Raw genomic sequence first — 22,294 nt, forward strand, 5'->3', positions numbered from 1 at the left:
TCCAAGTACCCATTGAGAGTCAGCCCCTAGAAATGACCCAGACCATGCTTTATAGTTGGGGGCCAGATATATAGCGACATATGTATGCCAGCCAGCCAGTGCGTGCTCAGTCGTGTCAGATTCTCTGCGACCCCATGGACTGTAGTCCCCACTAGTTTCCTCTGTCCATGGAATTTTCCAGGCAAGAATACTGGAGTAAGTTGCCATTTCCTTCTCCAAGGGATCTTCCTGACCCGGGGATCGAACCCTGGTCCCTTGTGCCTTCTGCATTGGCAGTCTGATTCTTTACCAACTGCCCCACCTGGGAAGTGACCATAAGTCAGAAGATATTTGCTTCTGGACACAGGCAGGCCTTGAAGCTCACGGCTTTGGAACCAAATTGACCTGGGTTTGAGTCTTGACTCCACCAGGGTCTGATTGTGACTCTGAGCCTCAGTTTCCACATCTGGAAACAGCGAGGAAGGGGAGAGTGGAGGTTATATGTCGAACCGACTTCTTTTATTCATTAAAAAATGTTTACTGAGTGCCTATCATATGCCAAGCTCTGTTCTAAGTGCCTGACTTAAGCAAGTCGGCCCCCAGAATTTGCCCTCATGGACCCTGCAGTTTGCGGAGGAGGTTAAACCACAATACACAAAATAAATAAAGAGTGTTAATAATAGCTAACATTTACCGAGCACTTTCTATGTGCCAAGCGCTCAGTTATCTTCACTACAAGCCCTATTTTCATCACCATTTGATAGATGAAGAAACAGGCACAGAGCTTGCAAGATCATTTCAGCTCTTGGCATTAGAGAGATAAAACAGAGTGATATTGTCGAGGATGGGAGGCTGAGGCTAATTTAGAGAGTGTGGCCAGAGAAAGTCTTTCTGAGAAAATGACATTTGAGCTGAGATGTTAATGACAAGCAGGAAGCAATCACACAGGGGCAGGGGGAAGGGGGGTGACTTTCCAGGCAGCGGGAACATGAAGTACCAAGGTCCCAAGGTAGGCATGAGTTTGGCAACAAGAAGGCTGTTGATGATGGAACTGTGGAGAGCTTCCATATGAAGAGAAGAGCAGGAGGTAGATGGCATCAGGAGATAATGGGAGCACCAAATCTTGTAGGACCTCGAAGGCTGTGGCAGATGTTGGCAATTTGTCACTGTATTCTCCATGAGCCCCAGGGAGGCCACATTGGTAAATCACACAGGAGGACAGTGCCTGGCACACAGTAGGCACACGTAAAGGGCAGCAACCCCTGTTCAAGTCCCAGTGAACAACTACTATGTGAGGTCAATAGGGGCTTACTTCCCTAAGACTCCACGCTCCAAATGCAGAGGGCCTGGGTTCGATCCCTGGTCAGGGGACTAGGTCCCACACGCTGCAATTAAAACCCGACACAGCCAAATAAAAATAAATTTTAAAAGATCAATAATACGTTCCAAGTGATGACCAAAATAGACGTGGGCCATTATCATTCTATGATCACAGCTAATTTTCTTACTGAAGAAACAAAGCAGGAACTCAGATTTCTTGCCTTCCTAACTCCCATTCTCCCAGCCTCACCTCTCTCAGCTCTGATTCTAGGAAAGAGGAAATCAGACTCCTGCATACAGAACGATATGCAACGGGCTGAAATGTGCAATGTGCTAAGGGCTGTTACTGGAGTGTCCCCAGAGGATGGAGGGAGCTCAAGGGACTTCAAATCCTGCAGTTGGGGAAGAGGAGGGGAGCAAGGGTGTGAATGAAAGAACCACAGGCAGAGGAGTTTAGGCTGCTGAGCTGTTGAGGGTGGGGTGGGGCAGTAAGGATGACATACCAAGATGTCAGGATTTCCCTGGTGGTCCAATGGTTAAGACTCTGAACTTCCACTGCAGGGCACATGGGTTTGATCCTTGGTCGGGGAACTAAGATCCCATATGCCTTGCAGTTTAGGCGGGAAAAAAGCCTCTGCTGAAGGTCTGTTATGAGGATCAAGTGAGGTACATGCATGTAAAATGCCCAATCTGGTGCTTATTAATAAATATAGCACCTATTATTATTATTTGTTAATTAGTAGTAGCAGTTCTGTGGTGCTGGAGAAGACTCTTGAGAATCCCTTGGACAGCAAAGAGATCAAAGCAGTTAATATCAAAGGAAATCAACCCTGAATATTCATTGGAAGTACTGATGCTGAAGCTCCAGCACTGTGGCTACCTGATGGGAAGATCTGGTTCATTGGAAAAGACTTTGATGCTGGGAAAGATGGAAGGCAGGAGGAGAAGGGGGAGACCGAGGATGAGATGGTTGGATGGCATTACTGACGAATGAACATGAGTCTGAGCAAACTCTGGGTTACGGTGAAGGACAGAGAAGCCTGGCGTGCTGCAGTCCGTGGGGTCGCAGAGTGGGCCACGACTGAGCAACTCAACAACAGTAGTAGTAGCAGTACTTCTATTTCTGATTTGGGACTGTGGTGTTTTTTTTTTCTCTCTCTCTCTCAGCGTCTTTTTTTCCCCTCTGTCTTTCCAACTCTTTCTGTCTTCCTGTTTCTCTTTCTACCTCTCCTTCTGTTTGTTTAGGTCTATGCCTGGGTGGGGAGCTCCGTGAAGGCAGGGAAAGAGCTATCTTGGCCATCGGGATCCCCAGCATTGTCAAGCCCAGGGCCTGATATATAACAAGTACCCAATGAAGGAACCTCTTTATGCTGGTAAAGTAGTTAAGACTCTGAGCTTCAGGTTTGACCCCTAGTCACGGAATAAAGATCCCACACGCTTCACACCATGGCCAAAAAAATGAAAAAACAAGTACCCAATAAAGTAAACCGAACCCAGCTCTGTGCCGAACCAGTGTTGGGAGATGCTGAGGACCCAGCAGTAACTGAGACAGCCCCAGCCCTACTTCCTCAGAGCTCACGATCCAGGAGAGGAAATCATTATTTGTTGAATGAATGAGCTAATTTTGAGGTGAGCTTGGAAGACTGGACTGAAATTGGGTGGAGGTATTTGAGGCAGAGAAAACTGCTGGGACTGAGGTAAGAGAGGGTGGGAAAGAGTCTGAAGAGTGCGGAAGTGATGGAGAGAGGGCTGGAGAGCTCAGCAAAGGCCTGGAAGGCTGTGGAGAGGAACCTGAGCTTTCTTCTCTTGAGGGCACTGGGGAGCCATGGCAAGTTCTGAGCAGGGGAGGGACCACGGCAGGTTTGTGCTTTAGCAGGACCACTCTTACAGCCTGGCTGCCCTGGGGAGGTCGAGGCGGGGGGTGATGGATGGAAGGAAGATGGACATGACTGGGGCAGCAGAACGGGGGGCCAGAAGCGAACTGGATCAGAGTAGGGGCTGGGGGGAGAGGGAGGAAGAGCCAGATTCTAAAAACCAGGACAGGAAATTCCCTCCGCGCTTTCACTGCCGAGAGCCCAGGTTCAATCCCTGGTAGGAAAAATAAGATCCCAGAAGCCCCGCGCGGCCAGAATTAAATAAATAAATAAATAAATAAATAAATAAATAACCAGGAGGAAAATGTCTCGGTCAGCCTGCTTTCCGTGATGCCAGAAAATGGGCTTGACGGCTCACGCACCACCACCAGGGGGCAGCCGGGACTTCAGGTTTGCATTTCCCAGCGGCTTCTCCCCCCGGGGCGGAGGAAAACTGCACCTAGATACCGAGGTGTGGAGAGGTTGAAGTTGTCTTCCGGGCCCCAGCTGAGAGTCCCTCTGCTTTCCTGCTCCACCCCGCAACACACACACCGATCCTGGCCTCTTGGTTCCCTGGAGCCCCTACCCCACCAGCAAGAGATTATGTCAACACAGTCCGGCTGATTCTGTCCAGGACAATATTTGCCCTTAGGATCTGGGAAAGTTGCTATGGAGACTGGGGACGTGCTGCGGGGCGGGGGGCAAGGGAGGAGGAGGAGAGGCAGAGCCAGAGGGAGCACCCTCCCTCCTGGAAGAGGGCGAGGGGAGCCAGGCGTCATCTCTGCCTCACCTCTGCCTGATCGAGCCTTGGGGAGTTGATCCATCCCCACTTATCTGCGTTTTCCAAGTCTTTTCCCCCCACCCTCTGGGCTCTCTCTGGACGTCTCTTCGTCTCTGTCCCTGATTATCTCTCTGGATACCTCTGCTCTCATCTCTCCGAGTCTCTCTCTCTGTCCTCTTGCTTTCTCTCTTTGGGTCTCCATCTCTATATCTCTCCACGTCTTTGTGTCTCTCTAGGTATTTATCCTGTCTATGTCTCCATCTCTCTGGGTCTTTGTCGCTCTCCAGGGTCCCATGCTTTCGGTGTTGGCCTCTCTAGGCCCTCATCTCTGGATCTCTGTCTCTGGGTCCCTGTCTTTCTCTGGATCCTCTGTCCACCTTTCTCTCTCCGTGTGCCCCATCTCTGGAGCTCTGTCTCTGGGTCCCTGTCTGTCTCTGGGTCTTCTGCCCACCTTTCTCTCTCCATGTGCCCCATCTCTGGAGCTCTGTCTCTGGGTCCCTGTCTGTCTCTGGGTCCTCTGTCCACCCTTCTCTCTCCGTGTGCCCCATCTCTGGAGCCCTGTCTCTGGGTCCCTGTCTTTCTCTGGGTCCCTATCTTTCTCTGGGTCCTCTGTCCACCCTTCTCTCTCCGTGTGCCCCATCTCTGGAGCCCTGTCTCTGGGTCCCTGTCTTTCTCTGGGTCCCTATCTTTCTCTGGGTCGTCTGTCCACCCTTCTCTCTCCGTGTACCCCCATCTCTGGAGCCCTGTCTCTGGGTCCCTATCTTTCTCTGGGTCCTCTGTCCACCCTTCTCTCTCCGTGTGCCCCATCTCTGGAGCCCTGTCTCTGGGTCCCTGTCTGTCTCTGGGTCCTCTGTCCACCCTTCTCTCTCCGTGTACCCCCATCTCTGGAGCCCTGTCTCTGGGTCCCTGTCTTTCTCTGGGTCCTCTGTCCACCCTTCTCTCTCCGTGTGCCCCATCTCTGGAGCCCTGTCTCTGGGTCCCTGTCTTTCTCTGGGTCCCTGTCTGTCTCTGGGTCCCTGTCTGTCTCTGGGTCCCTGTCTGTCTCTGGGTCCTCTGCCCACCCTTCTCTCTCCGTGTGCCCCATCTCTGGAGCCCTGTCTCTGGGTCCCTGTCTATCTTTCTCTGGGTCCTCTGCCCACCCTTCTCTCTCCGTGTGCCCCATCTCTGGAGCCCTGTCTCTGGGTCCTCTGCCCACCCTTCTCTCTCCGTGTGCCCCATCTCTGGGTCCCTGTCTGTCTCTGGGTCCCTGTCTTTCTCTGGGCCCTCTGCCCACCCTTCTCTCTCCGTGTGCCCCATCTCTGGAGCCCTGTCTCTGGGTCCCTGTCTGTCTCTGGGTCCTCTGCCCACCCTTCTCTCTCCGTGTGCCCCATCTCTGGAGCCCTGTCTTTCTCTGGGTCCCTGTCTGTCTCTGGGTCCTCTGTCCACCCTTCTCTCTCCGTGTGCCCCCATCTCTGGAGCCCTGTCTCTGGGTCCCTGTCTTTCTCTGGGTCCCTGTCTGTCTCTGGGTCCTCTGCCCACCCTTCTCTCTCCGTGTGCCCCATCTCTGGAGCTCTGTCTCTGGGTCCCTGTCTATCTGTCTCTGGGTCCTCTGCCCACCCTTCTCTCTCCGTGTGCCCCATCTCTGGGTCCCTGTCTGTCTCTGGGTCCTCTGCCCACCCTTCTCTCTCCGTGTGCCCCATCTCTGGGTCCCTGTCTGTCTCTGGGTCCTCTGCCCACCCTTCTCTCTCCGTGTGCCCCATCTCTGGAGCCCTGTCTCTGGGTCCTCTGCCCACCCTTCTCTCTCCGTGTGCCCCATCTCTGGAGCTCTGTCTCTGGGTCCCTGTCTATCTGTCTCTGGGTCCTCTGCCCACCCTTCTCTCTCCGTGTGCCCCATCTCTGGGTCCCTGTCTGTCTCTGGGTCCTCTGCCCACCCTTCTCTCTCCGTGTGCCCCATCTCTGGGTCCCTGTCTGTCTCTGGGTCCTCTGCCCACCCTTCTCTCTCCGTGTGCCCCATCTCTGGAGCCCTGTCTCTGGGTCCCTGTCTTTCTCTGGGTCCCTGTCTGTCTCTGGGTCCTCTGCCCACCCTTCTCTCTCCGTGTGCCCCATCTCTGGAGCCCCATCTCTGGAGCCCTGTCTCTGGGTCCCTGTCTGTCTCTGGGTCCTCTGCCCACCCTTCTCTCTCCGTGTGCCCCATCTCTGGAGCCCTGTCTCTGGGTCCCTGTCTGTCTCTGGGTCCTCTGCCCACCCTTCTCTCTCCGTGTGCCCCATCTCTGGAGCCCTGTCTGCTTGTGCCTCACCAGATCCTGTGTCACTGAACCTCTGTCCCTCCTTCTCTCTAAGGATCTCTCTATTTTCAGCTGCGTCTTTCTCAGTCTCAGTCTGTCTCTGACATTCTGAATCTCTGTTTGTGTGTGTGTGTGTGTGTGCACGCATGTGTGTGTGTCTCTTTCTGAGGCCTTGTCTCTCCACAGTCCTGAATCTCAGGGGGCCATCTCAGCCTCCCATGTCTGGCCTCAGTCCCTATGGGGCCCCCCTCTCCCCATCTCTCTCTGCCTCATTTCTCCTGCACCATCTGCCGGCACTCCAGGCCCCCGCCTGCTCCCTGCAGGCTCTTCTTAGCTGGGCAGCCCCATGGGGGGAGGCACAGCCCCCCCCAAATTCCTCCCCACCATGGCATCCTGAGGTGTGTGGGGGGGGCACACTGCCTGGTCATGGCTAGGGTGGAGGGAACAACAGTCTGGAGACCCGGGACCAGGGGACATGGAGAAAGGGAAACAGACAGACACCCTGAGAGGCGATGGGAAAAGAGGCATGAGAAAAGAGAAAGCTTCAAGACAGGCAAGAAGAAACTGAGCTGGAGGATGGAGTGAGCAAGAGAAATGAGGAGGGGGCAGAAGGAAATCCGGAGGGAAGAGAAGAGAGAAGACAGCCCAGCCAACAAGGGAGGAAGATGGGAAAACTGCACGCAGGCTTGGAGGAAAGGAGAAAGAAGAGATTCTCAGATCAAAGGGACTGTAGGGGGCATGGAAAGAGAAGAAGGGCAAGGGGAGAGGGCATGGCTCCTTCTCTACCTGCAGCTTCCAAAGCCCTCAGCGTGGAGACTGGAGAGGGCCCGTGTGGCTACCCCTGAGGCCCTGTTGCCTCCTCCCCAGGCCCTGGGAGAATGTAAAAGCCCCCAGGAGGGCTGAGATGAGAAGGGGGCCAGTCGGGGACCCAGACACCCCTCCTCCTGTCCTCCACGCCCACCCCGGACCCAGTGCTCTATTCTGCCCAGAGGGACTGATGAGGGAGGGGCCAGGCCGCTCATCCCCAGGCTCCTGTCCGGGTTGTCTCTCCTCAGGGCCCATCTTTACAAACTGTATCTCTTCTTTCTCTCTCCCTTTCTTGGTCCGTTTTGTCTTCCTTGATTTTTTCTCTCTGTCTCTCTCTTTTTGTATATTTCTCTCTACTTGTCTGTCTCTCTTGATTCTTTCTCTTTCTCCTGGTCTCCCTCATCTCTGCCTCTTCCTGCCTCTTCCTGTCTCTGCTCTTTCTTGGTGCTTGGTTTTTTTTCCTGTCTTCCTCACCACCTCAGTTCCTCTCCCCTGCCTCCCCCTCCCACCCCCAGTCTTTCTCCTCCCACTTTCCAGCCTCTCCCCACCTTCCCATCCCCAGCAAGTGACCCCAGACCCTCTTGGGACCAAGGAGAGGCTCCCTCCCAACCCCAGCCTCTTCCCGAGGTGCCCGGCATTCTCAGACTCCTCTCCTCTCCACTCCATGAACCGAGCCTTTCCCAGGACCCAGAGGGCGCCAGGAATGTGGGGCAGAGAGCAGGAGGCCAGCTGGAGGTCAGGAAGCCAGGAGCCCCCATGTCACTCCCCCTCCCCGAGACTGGTTTCCTTCCAGCCTTTAGTGCTGGATCTCACGCCACTCCTTACTCTCTGCCCCTCCTGGGGCCTCTGGGCCTCAGTTTCTTCTCTGCAAAATGGGCAGGCTCACCTCTGCCCCATTTATCTTCCAGCTCCCCGGGGACTGTGTGCTCATGAATGCTACTAGTATGATTAATGTGCAGGAATTGGTGGTTTGCATTCAAGGGGGAAGTGAGTGCTGAGAGCTGGGATTCAGTTTCTAAGCCAAATATTTTCCATATTTTAGGGCAAAGGAAGAGACTGGAAGTGGAGACTCTGAGGAGGTGTGTGAGTCAGTGGTGACTGTGACCGGGAGGCCATGTGAGGCTGTGGGTTCATGCATGGTGGTAGGAGGATAGTGTGCAATCCTGTGCACAACTGTGTGACTGCAGGTGGCTGTATACGACTTGTGAGTGCAAGTGAGGCTGTGATGGAGTTGTGAGTGCAAGTGAGGCTGGATGGTTTTATCCGCAGCCAGGAAAGTTTGATAAGGTCGGGTTCCTATCCGTGATTTGAAAACGCTTTGAGCTGGGAGAGTGGGAAGTCCAAGAGTCACTTCGAGCTACATGCCCTCCTCTCCAAGGTGGTCACCAGGTTCCCTCAAGTCTCAAAGACAAAGAGGCTGTGATGGACAAACTGAGCCCCATACTGTGATGGACAGTATGTCTTAGCACTGGGCGTGAGTAAGGATGACAGTGTAACATCCAGAGCTCATGGGAGTGTGTGCCTTAGTGACACTTGGGGAACATGTGTTGTTGGAATGTGACTGAGGACTCTTGGTAATTATGTGAAGTGTGTGAGACGTTGTGTGAGCATGTTAATGAGTGGAATTGTGTAACATTGTATATATAACTTTCAGACTGTCATTAAAGGATCGTATGACAATCGCCTATAACTGTTGGCCTTTATGTCATCAACAGCCTCTGCTCTGGGCTCCAAATTGTGCTGAGTGACACTGGGGCCCCAGTGGTGACAGATGCCTTCCCTGTCCTCTTGGGGGCACTCAGGCCAGTGGGGGCAGACAGACAGTATCTGTGACATGATTTAATGATGGCGTGAACACATGTGTGGTGGACAAGCATCATGGGAACTGTAGCAAGCTGTGATTGTGTTGCTGTGTGAGTGCAGGAGTCTATGCCCAGAGTGCGTGGCTGTGTGTCACTGTGGACGACTGTCAACCTGTAGGGGAGAACCTTTGGTTCACGGGGTGTGACGCTGGATTGTGGGACTATGAATGAATATGAAGAACACGTTCGGTGAGGCGCAGTATTTAAGACTCTGTGCCTCTTGGCAGCTCAGTGTATGGGATCGTGTGTGACATGGCCCCGCGTGTGGTGGCTGGGTGGGACAGGTGGGACAACGTGAGAGGCTGTGCGCGCTGGGAGAGGGGGTCCTCGGGATGCTCACTCTGTGACTCTGCTCCCCCACGTGACCCTGAGTGGCTGTGATACTCACAGATGACTGGCCCCCTGCGCCAGGTCTCTGCCCCAGCTCCCCGCTCCTGTTCCTTGGCCCGGCCTGGCCCCGCCCCCTACCCCTACCCCAGGCTGTCACCTCCTGCGGAGCCCAGGCGAGGCCGGCGGCGTCAGAAGCAAGTGCTTGAGAGGAGAGCTGGGAGCAGGTGAGGGCTCCCCCATCTCAGCCATTCCCCTGCCCGTCCCCTCATGTCTCCGGATCCCTCTTGCTCTGTGCCTTGGTCTCAGCTTCTCTGTGCCCACGGTCTATGTCCTTCTATCTATCTCTCAGTATCTCTGTCTCCACATCGCAAATCCCTGTTTAGCCGCAAGTTCTTTATCTCCGTCTCTTTCCCCCATTCTCTGTGTCTCTCCATGTCTCTACCTCCTCTCTGTCTCCGAGCCCACATTTTTGTCTCTGTCTTCCTCTCCCTTTTGGTCCCTGATCTCTGGCCGTGTCTCATTCTGTCAGTCTCTGTGTCTCTCCATTTCTATGTTTGTCTCAAGCATTTCTGACTCGTGTGTTTCTGGGGCTCCTCCTGTTTCCTCCTTTCCCTGCATGGGGCCAGATGTGGGGTGTTGGGGGTAGACTGATTTCCAAGCATCTGGGCCCTTCATCTTCCTAGTCCCTAAGGAGAGCCATTGTCCCATTAACTCTGGGTTTTATCCGCAGCCAGGAAAGTTTGAGAAGGTTGGGTTCCTATCCGTGATTTGAAAACCCTTTGAGCTGGGAGAGTGGGAAGTCCAAGAGTCACTTCGAGCTACATGCCCTCCTCTCCAAGGTGGTCACCAGGTTCCCTCGAGTCTCTAGGTCTAGACTGCGGGTGACCCTGGAGTTTCCCTTCCAGCGCAGCTCTAAGGCAACCGCACCCTCCGCAAACACCCCCCTTCCATCACCGCTGCCCCAGCAACAGCCGGGGGCGGGCCGGGGAATCAGGTGTTGGAGATCGGTCTCCGCCTACTCCTCAAGGCTCACCCCCCCTACCTGGCCCCAGATCATCCCTTGTAGTTGTGGGGGGCGCTGTCTCCGGGGTATGTGATTCCCTGAGCGGAGGGCGCTGGCGCTGGGAGAGGAGGCAGAGGCTCCTGATTCTTCCTCGGACCCCCAGACCCGGCTGCCCTCGCGTGACCGGACCCTTCGTTCCCCATGCCCTGCTGCCTACACGATGCCTACCTGTCCACCCTGGTGGCTGCTGCTTCTGCTCTCGCTGTGGGAGCTGCTGCTCCGGAGCGCGGAGGTGAGAACCAGAAGAGCCAAAGATCTCAAGGCTTGGAGGGATGTTGGGGCCGGTTTTAAGTCGTATCCCACCGGGAAGATTGTTTCAAGGCTCCCCACCAGCCCAGATTCAAATTTTAATGGTTGTTTCTAGTCCTTCTTCTTCCCCCACCCCTCACTCCCCTCAAATCCTCCTGATAATTTCCAGCCATCTCCGTCTCCTCATTTTCCTGAAGGTTTTTAGTTCCCCACAGCAACTCCCCTGGACTTAAAAGAGGTTTCTAAGCCACCCAAGACGCCTGAGCAAAACAGGACAGCCGCTTCGAGTCCCTCCAGGGTGTCTCTGGCCCTCAGGGATCTTGCTGCCTGGGAGTTGGGGTCGGGGCGCGGGCCGAGGTGTGGGGGTGTGTGGTCCTTTCTTTTCTCTTTTTGTAGGCAGGCTCTGAGGGGCAGACAGCGGGAGAGCTGTATCAGCGCTGGGAGCGGTACCGCAGGGAGTGCCAGGAGACACTGGAGGCCTCGGAGCCCCCAGCAGGTGTGACAGGGTTGGAGGACTAGGGGCAAGGGAAGGGCTGGGGCTGAGAGGAATGGGCTTGAGGCCGGCTTGGGACTGACACGCCGCCGAGGCCTGAAAGAGAAGTCTGGGGATCTGGGGTAAAAGTGGGCCACGTGGGAGAAGCCAGAGATGAAGCTTGAAAGGGGAGGTGTCTTGGGCGGGGCTTACACTCGGTGGGTGGGACCGAAAGTGGACGGTGAAGGGGGCAGGGTTTGGGGTGGAGTCTAGGAAGGGTCTTGCAGACTGGGAAGCATTTGTTGCGGAAACTTGCTTGGTGGGAGGAACTCAGAGTAAGGCTCGATAGATGGGCGGGGCCTCAGGCCTGGTGGGAGGGGCTACGAAGGAGCTCCACTCCAGGGACGCGACCACTCCCGGTGGGCGGGGCTTGTGCGGGGCTTGTGTGTGCGGGGCAGAGACTCCTTGGGCTCAAGTTATCCCAGGTCTGTCCGAACTCTGGCCCCCACGCCCACCCCAGGCCTCGCCTGTAACGGGTCCTTCGATATGTACGTCTGCTGGGACTACACTGCACCCAACGCCACTGCCCGTGCGTCCTGCCCTTGGTATCTGCCCTGGCACGGCCACGGTGAGCTGCCGGGTGGACCCCAGGCCCATCTCTGACGCAAAGATCTCCCTCCTAACCCTGATCCCAGACGCCACTCCCCCGCAGCTCCCCTGGTCCTCTTGGGCTGGGTGTCTCTCCACATAATGTCCCTTTTCTGTCTCTGTATCTCTCTGACGGCCACCAGGTTATTTTTTTTCCTTTTCATGAGTCTGTCTCTGCACATCTTGGTCTTCCTTGCCTAACTAGCAGTGTGACCTGGGGTTGTTGTTCAGCTGCTCAGTTGTGTCCGACTCTTTGTGACCCCATGGACCGCAGCATGCCAGGCGCACCTATCCTTCACTGTCTCCCAGAGTTTGCTCACACTCATGTCCATTGAGTCAGTGAGGCCATCCAATCATCTCATCCTCTGCCGTCCCCTTCTCCTCCTGCCTTCAATCCTTCCCAGCATCAGAGTCTTTTCCAGTGAAATTTCTTTATGCCTCAACTCCTCATTTGTGAATTGATGTTTATGACAATACCAAGTTCATAAGCTTGTTATGAATATTAAATTATTAGATGTAAAATGCTATATTATGGTTTATCATCATCATCACTGGATATCTCTCTCTGCCTTTGTCTCAGTTTGTCTTTCTGTCTCCATCTCTGTCTGTGTGCCTCTGATTCCCTCCCTTGTTTCCCCTCAGTGGCTAAAGGCTTTGTCCTCCGCCAATGTGGCAGTGATGGCCAATGGGGACCTTGGAGAGACCATTCTCAGTGTGAAAACCCAGAGAAAAATGGGGTTTTTCAGGTAAGAAGAGGAGAGATTTAAGGGTATGATTTCCAGGCAGCAGTAGAACAGCTCAGACAGAGCCTGAAACCTCTTGTACCATTCAGGACTCTGGGTTCCAAGTGATAGAAATTCAACTCCTTTCTTGAAGGAGAAAGAAAAATATATTGGCTTTTGTGATTGAAAATTATAAGGCTACAGCTTCAGGTACAGCTGGATCTAGGTGCTAAAATGATGTAGTTGGGAATCTCTCTCACCATATTGTACTTCTGTTTTTCTCTATGATGGTGTCCTCTTTTCTGTGTGTATGTGTGGGGGTGGTGGAAAAGGTGGCCCCCATCAGTACCAGGCTCACATTCCACCTGCAAGCAACGCTATAGGCAGACTGAGCTTTTTGCTCAATAGCTCCAATTTAATGTCCCAGGACTGACCGTCATTGGCCTGATTTGAGTAGCATACCTGCCCTTGAGTAGTCAATCACTCTGTGTGTGTGTGTGTGTGTGTATGTGTGTGTGTGCATGTGCATGTGGTGTTAGATAGCATGCTTTGATTCATTGGTCACATGCCCAGCCCTGGGGTTGAGGGGTAGAATGCCCCACTCAAAAAAAAGGTTGATAGATCCCCCCCAAAAATTGGGGTGCAAATATGAACAAAGAGCAGCTCCTTTATGGCCTGAGGGCAGGAGTTGAGCTCTATTTCTTTTTAAAGTTTATTCATTAATTTTTGGCTGCACCGGGTCTTCATTGCTTTGTGCAGGCTTTCTCTAGTTGTGGTGAGCGGGGTCTAGTTGCGGCATGCAGGCTTTTCGGTCTGGGCTCAGCCGTTGTGGCTTGCGGGAGCTGAGCTCTGTTTCTGTATCCTCTTCCCCCACCTCCACCCCCAGGACCAAAGGCTGACCTTGGAACGGCTGCAGGTTGTGTACACTGTGGGCTACTCCCTGTCTCTGGCCACACTGCTGTTCGCCTTGCTCATCTTGAGTACCTTCAGGTGGGAACCCCCAACCCTGAACAGAAGCAGCAGAGACTGGGCTTCAGTTTTCCCTGAAAGATGGGGGTAGTCAGGCTCCACCGGCAACAAGTATCCAATGGTGGATCTGTGGGGAGGGCTGGGACGTAATTTAAGGGACTCTGTGTGGCCAAGGACAGGCCCCCAGACTGCCTCCCAAACCCCCCAGGCGGCTGCACTGCACTCGCAACTACATCCACATCAACCTGTTCACGTCTTTCATGCTGCGGGCAGCTGCCATCCTCACCCGAGACCGTCTGCTTCCTCCCCCTGGCCCCTACCCTGGGGATCAGGTCCTTACCCTGTGGAACCAGGTGAGCAACATCCTTCTCTTTCTCAAATTGAGATTCTGCCTCCTCTGGTAGGGCCAGAGGATTCCCATTCCCGGCTTCCCTTGTGGCTCAGAACGTAAAGAATCTGCCTGCGATGCAGGAGACCTGGGTTCGATCCCTGGGTTGGGAATATCCCCTGGAGAAGGGAAAGGCCACCCACTCCAATATTCTGGCCTGGAGAATTCCATGGACTGTATAGTCTATGGGGCCACAAAGAGTCAGACATGACTGAGCAATTTTCACCCTATCAACCGGGCTTCCCTGGTGGTTCAATGGTGAAGAACCTGTCTACTAATGCAGGAGACATGGGTTTGATCCCTGGGTCGGGAATATCCCCTGGAGAAGGAAATGGCAACCCACTGCACTTCTCTTCCCTGGGAAATCCCATGGACAGACAGAAGGGACTAGTGGGCTACAGTCCACGCGCAAGGAAACAACAAAAAGAACAATAATGTTATCCATTGTTAATCTCTCCAGACCCTTCTGACACAACTAGAGAGGGACCCTCCCTACTCAGCCTCCCCCATCATTGAACTCTCTCATCCCGTTATTTCCTCTACTGGAACATTTCCATTCCTTTCTCTCGGTATCTCACCCATCATTGGAGTTTTGCACCAATAAGAGAGGCCCCTGCTAGAGGCGAGACAGAAGTTGGCAGGCTGGGAGAAACTAACCGATGGGGTGATTTGGCAGATACCAATTTGTTCCAGGGAGACAAGGTGGGAGAGACTAGGGGCGGGTGGGGAGAGAACCTGTCTGGCAGCAAGTTGGGCCATACCAATTGTTGAAAGCGAAGGGGGTGGGAGAGTCCATGTGCTGGTGGGTGATGAGAAAAACGTTTTGAAAGGTGGAGCAGTTGAATTCTTAGGAGATGGGGTAGGAGAGTCCATATTCAGGGGAATCTGGGGGGAACTCATGAAATTCTCCAGGCCGGAAAACTGGAGTGGGTAACCGATCTCTTCTCCAGCGGATCTTCCCAATCCAGGAATCGAACCACGGTCCCCTGCATTGCAGGCGGATTCCTTACCAGCTGAGCTTCCAGGGAACATAGATAGATAGTGAAGTCGCTCAGTCGTGTCCGACTCTTTGAGACCCCATGGACAGTAGCCATCCAGACTCCTCCGTCCATGGGATTTTCCAGGCAAGACTACTGGAGTGGGTTGCCATTTCCTTCTCCAGGGAAGATACCAATCGTTAAAGAGGTTAGAGTAGCAGAGTTCATGTACGGAAAGAGAACAGAGCGAGTGAGGAGAGGATAGCTTTATCATCCTTCGGTGATACAGAATGGGAAGAGAATATTTGATGACAAGAGATGGGCTTGGAGGGGACCCTGACCGCCCCCTCCCCCTGTCTGGTCACCCCCTAGGCCCTAGCTGCCTGTCGCACGGCCCAGATCGTGACCCAGTACTGCGTGGGTGCCAACTACACGTGGCTGCTGGTGGAAGGCATCTACCTGCACAGTCTCCTCGTGCTCGTGGGAGGCTCCGAGGAGGGCCACTTCCGCTGCTACATGCTTCTCGGCTGGGGTGAGCCCCGACCCTGCCCCCTGCCCTGCCCAGCGCGCTTCCCCTCCCGCAAACTACCCAGCTGGTCTGCCTGAGGGGGTCTCCTCCCTTCTCTAGGATTCTCTGCCTCCCCTTCCCGGCGGGGGAATTCCGCGGGTCTTGGGCCTGGCAGGGCCCGTGCGCGCTCTGACAGCTGCGGCGGGGTGGGGGGCGGGGGTTGGGGTCTGCACAGGGGCCCCCACGCTTTTCGTCATTCCTTGGGTGATCGTCAGGTACCTGTTCGAGAACACGCAGTGAGTCGCGGGGTCTGGGGGGGCGGGTCTGGGGTGGGCGGGGCTTTGAGGGATGTGGGCGGTCCTTGGAGGGACATGGGCGGGGTGAGACGGAATCGTGGGCAGGTTCTAATTGCTTCTAGGAGCCTGGGAGGGTGTCTAAAGGAACCAGTCGCTTAGGAAGATGGGTTCCAGGACTACTGCAAGGGGCGGGATGAGGGCTGGGCCTAAATAGTAGCAGTGGGTGTGGCCTTAAAGAAGGTGGGGAAGTTAAGTGCTCAATTCTGTGAGTCTAGGGTATTCTAGTCTATCTCAGCTCTACGCCCCCTCCTCCAGGTGCTGGGAGCGGAACGATATCAAAGCCATTTGGTGGATCATACGAACCCCTATTCTCCTAACAATCTTGGTACGGCCGGTCCCATCTCCTCCAGGCTGGTCTCAAGAATTTCCCATCCTGGGAAGCCAAGGTGGCGGGGAACTGGCTCAGTCTCTCTCTCTCCCCTACCCCCCCACCCCCCGCAGATTAATTTTCTCATCTTTGTCCGCATCCTTGGCATCCTTGTGTCAAAGCTGAGGACGCGACAGATGCGCTGCCCGGACTACCGACTGAGGTGGGGACGCAGGGGAGGGTGACTGGGGGCAAGGTGGGGGACTCAGGCCCCCGGGACCACTGCCACCCTCTACTCGCAGGCTGGCTCGCTCCACGCTGACGCTGGTGCCCCTGCTGGGCGTCCACGAGGTGGTGTTTGCTCCCGTGACTGAAGAACAGGCCCGGGGTGCCCTGCGCTTGGCCAAGCTCGGCTTTGAAATCTTCCTCAGTTCTTTCCAGGTGCCTAAGTGAGGTGCAAGAGCTATACCCTTTGAGTTCGGGTCCTCCTACTCAGAGAGGAACGAGGGTTAGAGTCATCCTCTGGTGCAGCCGCAGAATGGGCTGCGAAGATGGGATTTTTTTTTCATTCATTCTATACTTCCCTCCTGACTGGGGAAGCAGGGAGAAGGCAGCAGACCCGGCAGCCACAGCAGTACTGCCTCCTGGTTAAGATCGAGGGCTTTGAGATCAGCCAGGGCTGGGACCAAATCTGGGTCCTCACTTCCCAGGTCTGTGACCTTCACCTCAGGGCCAGGGAAAAGGCGAAGCATATGAAGTGCCTAACATGCCAAATGGAAGGAGATGTCCACTGATATTTAAGGTCAACCCTGCCCGTGCTTGTCCTACCCTAGCCTCCATCCTGCTTTACCTTGTTGGGCCTCAGTTTTCTCATCTCTAAAGTGGGGACAATACTAGTTTCACTTTATAACGCTGTTCATTTATCAATTCAGCAAAAATGGATTGAACACTTACTATATACCAAGCACTTTTCCAGGCTTACTATGGGGATATGGCCAACCCAATGGTCCCTCTCCTTTAGTGGGAGAGACAGATGCTAAAGATGCTATATAAGTAAAATACACAGAATGTCAGATGGTGAGATGTGCCTAAAGGAGGGAGGGATGAGAAGGCAAGAAAATAGAGATGACAAAGAATGGGATAATGGACAGGGGTCAGGGAAGGCCTTGCTGAAAAGACACTAGAGCAGATACCCAAAGAAGATGAGGGAATGAGCCAGGAAGATATTAGGGGAAATGTTCCAGGAAGAGAAATGCCAAGTGCAAGATCCCTGAGGTGGGAGAAAGTACCGATCACGATGGCACTCTCGCGGCCAGCAGGCCTGAAGCAAGGGGTGGGTGGGTAGGACAGAGGCGACATACCTGGGTAGATCCTTGGGCCTAGAGACGACCTTTTGCTTTTCCGCTGAGTCAGTTAGGAGCCATGGGAACACAGGAACGTGATCAGAGCTGGATTTTAATGGGATTGTGGAAAGTGATAATAAGATAAGCGATATCTTACTGCATGCTTAGTCAGTCGTGTCCGACTTTGCCAGGCTCCTCTGTCCTTGGAATTCTCTGGGCAAGAATACTGGAGTGGGTTGCCATTCCCTTCTCCAGGGGATATTCCCGACCCAGGGATTGAACCTGGGTCTCCTGCATTGCAGGCAGATTCTTTACCATCTGAGCCACTAGGGAAGCCCTTGTCTTGCATTAATGTATCAATTACTTTATTAATTATAAATACATTTTATATGTATCTAAATTTCTAAATTATTATAAATATAAAAATAATTTCAAAATTAATTTTTTGGATGTGCCTATTAAAGTTTATTATTATGGAATTTCTTGGCAGTACAGTGGTTAGGAATCAGCACTTTCACTGTCAAGGGCCCAGGTTCGATCCCTGGCCTGGGAACTAGGATCCTGCAAGCCCCGCAGCATGGCCAAATAAATAAATCCAATATGTCATGTAGTAAGTTATGATAAGATTTAGAAAAAGGTTTAACTATGTCCATGCACTAGAGCTTCTTAATAATACCTTAAATCTCAGCTGCTAAGTCACTTCAGTCGTGTCCGACTCTGTGCGACCCCATAGACGGCAGCCCACCAGGCTCCCCCGTCCCTGGGATTCTCCAGGCAAGAACACTGGAGTGCTGTATTATTGTTCCATTTTCCAGATGAAGAAACAGGCACAGAGGGGTTAAGCAGCTTGCCTAAGTGGGGAAGTGGGAAGCCGTGATCACATCCAAGCAGTCAGCCTCTGGGGTTACATGTTCTTAATCTCCAGTCCTGCTGGCTCTGCAAATTGGGGAGGGCAAGGGGAGGGGGAAATTCAGGAGCCAGGGAAAGGGTGACTGCAATAACCTAGGACCGTTGTGGCGACAGGTGAGGTGGTTTGGGCCTGTAAAGGGTCAGAGCTCATTGAGGGGTGTTTATAACCCTGCCCCTGCTCCCAGTTTAACCCCCGCTCCCCCCACGGCAGGGCTTCCTGGTCAGCGTCCTCTACTGCTTCATCAACAAGGAGGTAGGGAGAGCCGCGGCCCGCCGCCCGCGCCCTCTGCCGGCCGCGCAGGGAATGGCACGCGCGCCGCCGCCTCTGAGCGCCGTCCGGTTTCAGGTGCAGTCGGAGATCCGCCGGGGTTGGCACCGCTGCCGCCTGCGCCACAGCCTCGGCGAGGAGCCACGCCAGCGCCCCGAGCTCGCCTTCCGGACCCTGCCTTCCGGCTCCGGCTCGGGCCAGGTCGCTGCCGGCAGCGCTCTGTGCTCGAGGACCCTCCCAGGTCCTAGGGGTGAGGCCAACGACGTCTTAGAAAGTTACTGCTAGGCAGCGGGATTCTTGAGTCTACGCAGCATGTATTTATTGAGCGCCTGCTGTGTACCAGGCTTGGCTTGGAGGGCGCTGGGCAAATGGCGCGGGTTTGGGGCTGGGGGCGGGGAAGGAAACAGAAAAGCCCCTGTTCTCCTAGAGATTACAACTGAGTGGGGGAAACAGGAGGTGAGGCCAAACCAAATTAGACTATGTACACTGTGGAATGGCTTAGGAAGAAAGGTTAGAAGGGGACCTAGTGTGGTCAGGGCTCTCTGATGAAACGACTTTGAAGTCTTCCCCAAAAGAGGTGAAGGAGGCAGCTTTACAAAGAATTGGCGGGCGAGGTTTTAAGGCAGAAAGAAGTACACCCGCGAAGGCCCTGGAGCAAGAAGGAGCTTGGCTGTGTCAGGAAAAGAGAGGTGACCTAGGAGACTGGAGCCGGATAAGTCAGAGCCCACAAATGGGGAGAGAGAACCAGGTGGGGTCAGAAGAGTGGGCATTTTATTCCAAGTTCATGGAAGATTCTTTGGAGTGTCTCCTAGTGGAATGGGCTAAGGTGTTAACAGACCGCTCCATCTGCCCTGTGGGGTGATGGATTATTAGGGGTTATTGGGGCAGCTGGGAGCCCAGTCAGGAGTCTGATAATGGTGGGAGGTGATGTTAGCAGGACTGGGGTGGCAGCCACATAGGGTGTGAAATGGTTGGATTCTAGAGCTAGTTTAAAGGTAGAACTGAGAGGATTTGCTGAAGGAGAGACTTCAGGGATGACTTCTCAGTTTGGGATGGAGAGAGGAAAGAGGGAGGGAGATGGGGTTTGAGGTGGGGAGTACCAGGAGTGCTCTCTGGACTTGTTAAGCTGGAAATAAAGGTCTGGAGCTCACAGGAAAGTTTAGAGATAGAAATGTGAGTGGGCACTGGGGTCCAGAGAGAATTCTGAGTGTGGAAAGAAGCAATTTCATGGCAGGCATCAGAGCTGAAATCTACAATGGGAGGCCAGACCCACTGCCACCTGGAGACATACCCACCCTTTTCGGTGGCCCCTGGGAACTATGAGATTTAGGAGGGAAGCCAGCAGGCTCAATGTGGCCGGGCCACCTATATATATACACACACGACTCACTCCTAAATCGCTCCCCACCACAGACACACACATAGATTCAGTTAGCACCTGGGTGTTGTTGATTCGCTTCCTTGCGGTCCCCAGCTCTCTGGACAGATATGGCTCACAGCTGCTGAATTCAATGTGCTTTGAAGCATGCAGCCCTCCTGGGCCCCTCTTGTGGGTTCTGGGAAGGTGAGGGCCTGAGAGCTGTGTCCTTGTAAATAAAGCATGAGAAAACAGTTGTTTTCGGGGTGGGGAAATCTTGGCCAGGCCATAAAGGAGATGACAGTAGGGAGGGCAGGCTGTGTGGCCAGGTGCCGGTGGTGGCCTTGTGCCCTCTGGAGAGCAGCACTGCCTAACTTCCAAGAGATTCAAGAGTCGCAAAGAGATCATGGACACCATGCCGCCACCATTCTCCATGCCTAAGAGAAGCCCCAACTGGGAATGTTCCTGTGATCTCCTGCTATTCAAACTATTTGTAGTGTGTACGATTAAAATTATGCCCGTGATGATCATGTTCTTTTTTTAAAAAAATTAATTTGTGACCGTGCTGGGTCTTCGTTGCTGCACGTGGGCTTTTAGTTGCAACAACTGCGGGCTACTATCTAGTTGCAGTATGTGGTGTCCTCACGGCAGTGCTTTCGCTTGCTGCGAAGCTTGGGCTCTAGGCACACAGGCTTCTCAGCAGCGGAGGGCTTCAGTAGTTTCAGAATCTTCCCAGAGCAGGGATCGAACCCATGTTAGATTCGGACACAATGCAAGTGTCCCCTGCATTGGCAGGCAGACTCTTAACACTGGACCCATCAGGGAAGTCCACAGACCCAACATTTTCTGAAAGCTGCTTCTCTAGGAAGATGGTGGAGGAATACTAATGCTGCAGGAACCAGCCTGGTTCAAATCTTAGATTGGCTACTATTTAGCTGTGTGACTTGAGGAAAATTCCTAGCCTCTCTGTGCCTCAGGTTCACTTCAGGAAAATAGAAATGATCACACTGACATCCTAGGATGGCCTAAAGTTCCTAAGAGGATCTCACCAGTGCACAGAACACACTTGGCCGGTTTGCCTACTGCTTTTCCTGCAGCCTATTGTCACTTTCATTCACTTGAACTGGAAGAGGGGATTAGAAACTATTTGGGCAGATGGTTGGATAGAGATGACTGATGACAGGCAGGGTCATCAGTTCTAGCCCTAGGCTAGAATCTTTGCTGTCAGCCTGGCAAAGCAGGGAAAGGACCTGCTACTTCCTGGGGAAGACAGGAGGGATGTGTGACTGGGACTCCAACCCAAGACTGTGACCCCAGGGCTTGTGCTATCCCAGGCTCTGATCAATCACCAAATCCAGGGGGAAGGTTTCTGCAGCAGCACTGTCCCCAACCCCCCCGCCCCACCCCGGCTTTACAAGTTAGGATATCATGGCTCCATCCTGCCCCCCTCCCAGTCACAGGGTCTGGCTCCCTAGGTTTGAATTCGGCTCCACTGTTTCCTGAGTGATCCTGGACAAGTCGCTTACCCTCTCTGGGCCTCCGCTGTCTCATCGATAAAATAGGATGGTATCTATCCCTCAGATGGGTGTTTCCATTAGACATGGATGTGTGCCCTTATAACCTCACAGCCACCACCCTGCCTGTGTCAGGCCTTCTTCTACTGCAGGGTCCTCAGCTCTGTTGCTGATGGGCTCTTGGGATAACTCAGGCTGTGCCTTCCAGAGCTCAGTGTGTCAGACATCTCCTTGGATCCTGACCTCATGCCTGGGAACTGCACCAGCCTGGCACTTGGCCCTCTCTGGAGAATCGAGAAGAGAGATGCAGAGACAGAACTGAGAGAGAGATGCGGGTAGGAGGAGCATAATGGATATGCTTCAGAGAAAGACTAAAGGGATTTCCCTTAATCCACCCACAATAAGCCAGGACCACCTTTCCCACCTCCACCTCTCTACATGGGTCAAATTTCTCTCAGGGCTCATGAAGCTGTGATCTGAGGGCAGCAGAGTTCCGGGGTTAAGCCACTGGCTCAGGAACAACAGGGGTTTGAATCACGGCATCACCACTTTCAGGCTGGATTCCCCTGGGGAGGCACCATCACCACTCTTTGCCTCAGTCCCTGCCCCTGGAATTGGAGGTGATGGATCACAGTGCCTGCTCAGAGGTGTACAGACGTAGGAGCAGACAGAGCCTAGGGCCTGGCGCTCGCACAGCTCAGCAGGTGTCAGCGACAAATGCCGTCAGTATTGAGTACTAACTGCTCTAACCTCTGCAACCCACTCCAGTGTTCTTGCCTAGAGAATCCCAGGGACAGGGGAGCCTGGTGGGCTGCTGTCTATGGGGTCGCACAGAGTCGGACACAACTGAAGCGACTTAGCAGCAGTAGCAGCTGCTCAGTGAGGGCAGATTGGGGGCTTTTCTGGGCCCTGCTGTGTCCCCAGCATGGCAACACAGGGCTGGGCACAGACTGTTTGAACAAATGAGAGAAAAACAAAAAAAAGAGTGAAAAAAATTTTGAGTGAGAGTGACTTACTGAGAGGTGGGGAGGAGGAGGAGAAAGCAATG

At 53.8% G+C, this 22,294-nt stretch overlaps 1 protein-coding gene across 1 annotated transcript; it reads left to right on the top strand.

The window, feature by feature from the left end:
* The first annotated feature begins 9,256 nt into the window (after window positions 1-9,256).
* On the top strand, window positions 9,257-18,660 carry GIPR (gastric inhibitory polypeptide receptor). The gene is made up of 14 exons (XM_068993095.1): window positions 9,257-9,420; window positions 10,308-10,491; window positions 10,905-11,004; window positions 11,501-11,608; window positions 12,271-12,374; window positions 13,237-13,340; window positions 13,528-13,672; window positions 15,057-15,216; window positions 15,428-15,488; window positions 15,804-15,873; window positions 15,990-16,078; window positions 16,158-16,296; window positions 18,319-18,360; window positions 18,454-18,660. Exons 1-14 carry the CDS (start codon window positions 9,257-9,259, stop codon window positions 18,658-18,660), a joined length of 1,677 nt encoding a protein of 558 aa, XP_068849196.1.
* Window positions 18,661-22,294: the final 3,634 nt, after the last annotated feature.

This window comes from Capricornis sumatraensis, chromosome 20 (assembly GCF_032405125.1).
Source record: "Capricornis sumatraensis isolate serow.1 chromosome 20, serow.2, whole genome shotgun sequence".
In the NCBI taxonomy this organism is placed as follows: domain Eukaryota; kingdom Metazoa; phylum Chordata; class Mammalia; order Artiodactyla; family Bovidae; genus Capricornis; species Capricornis sumatraensis.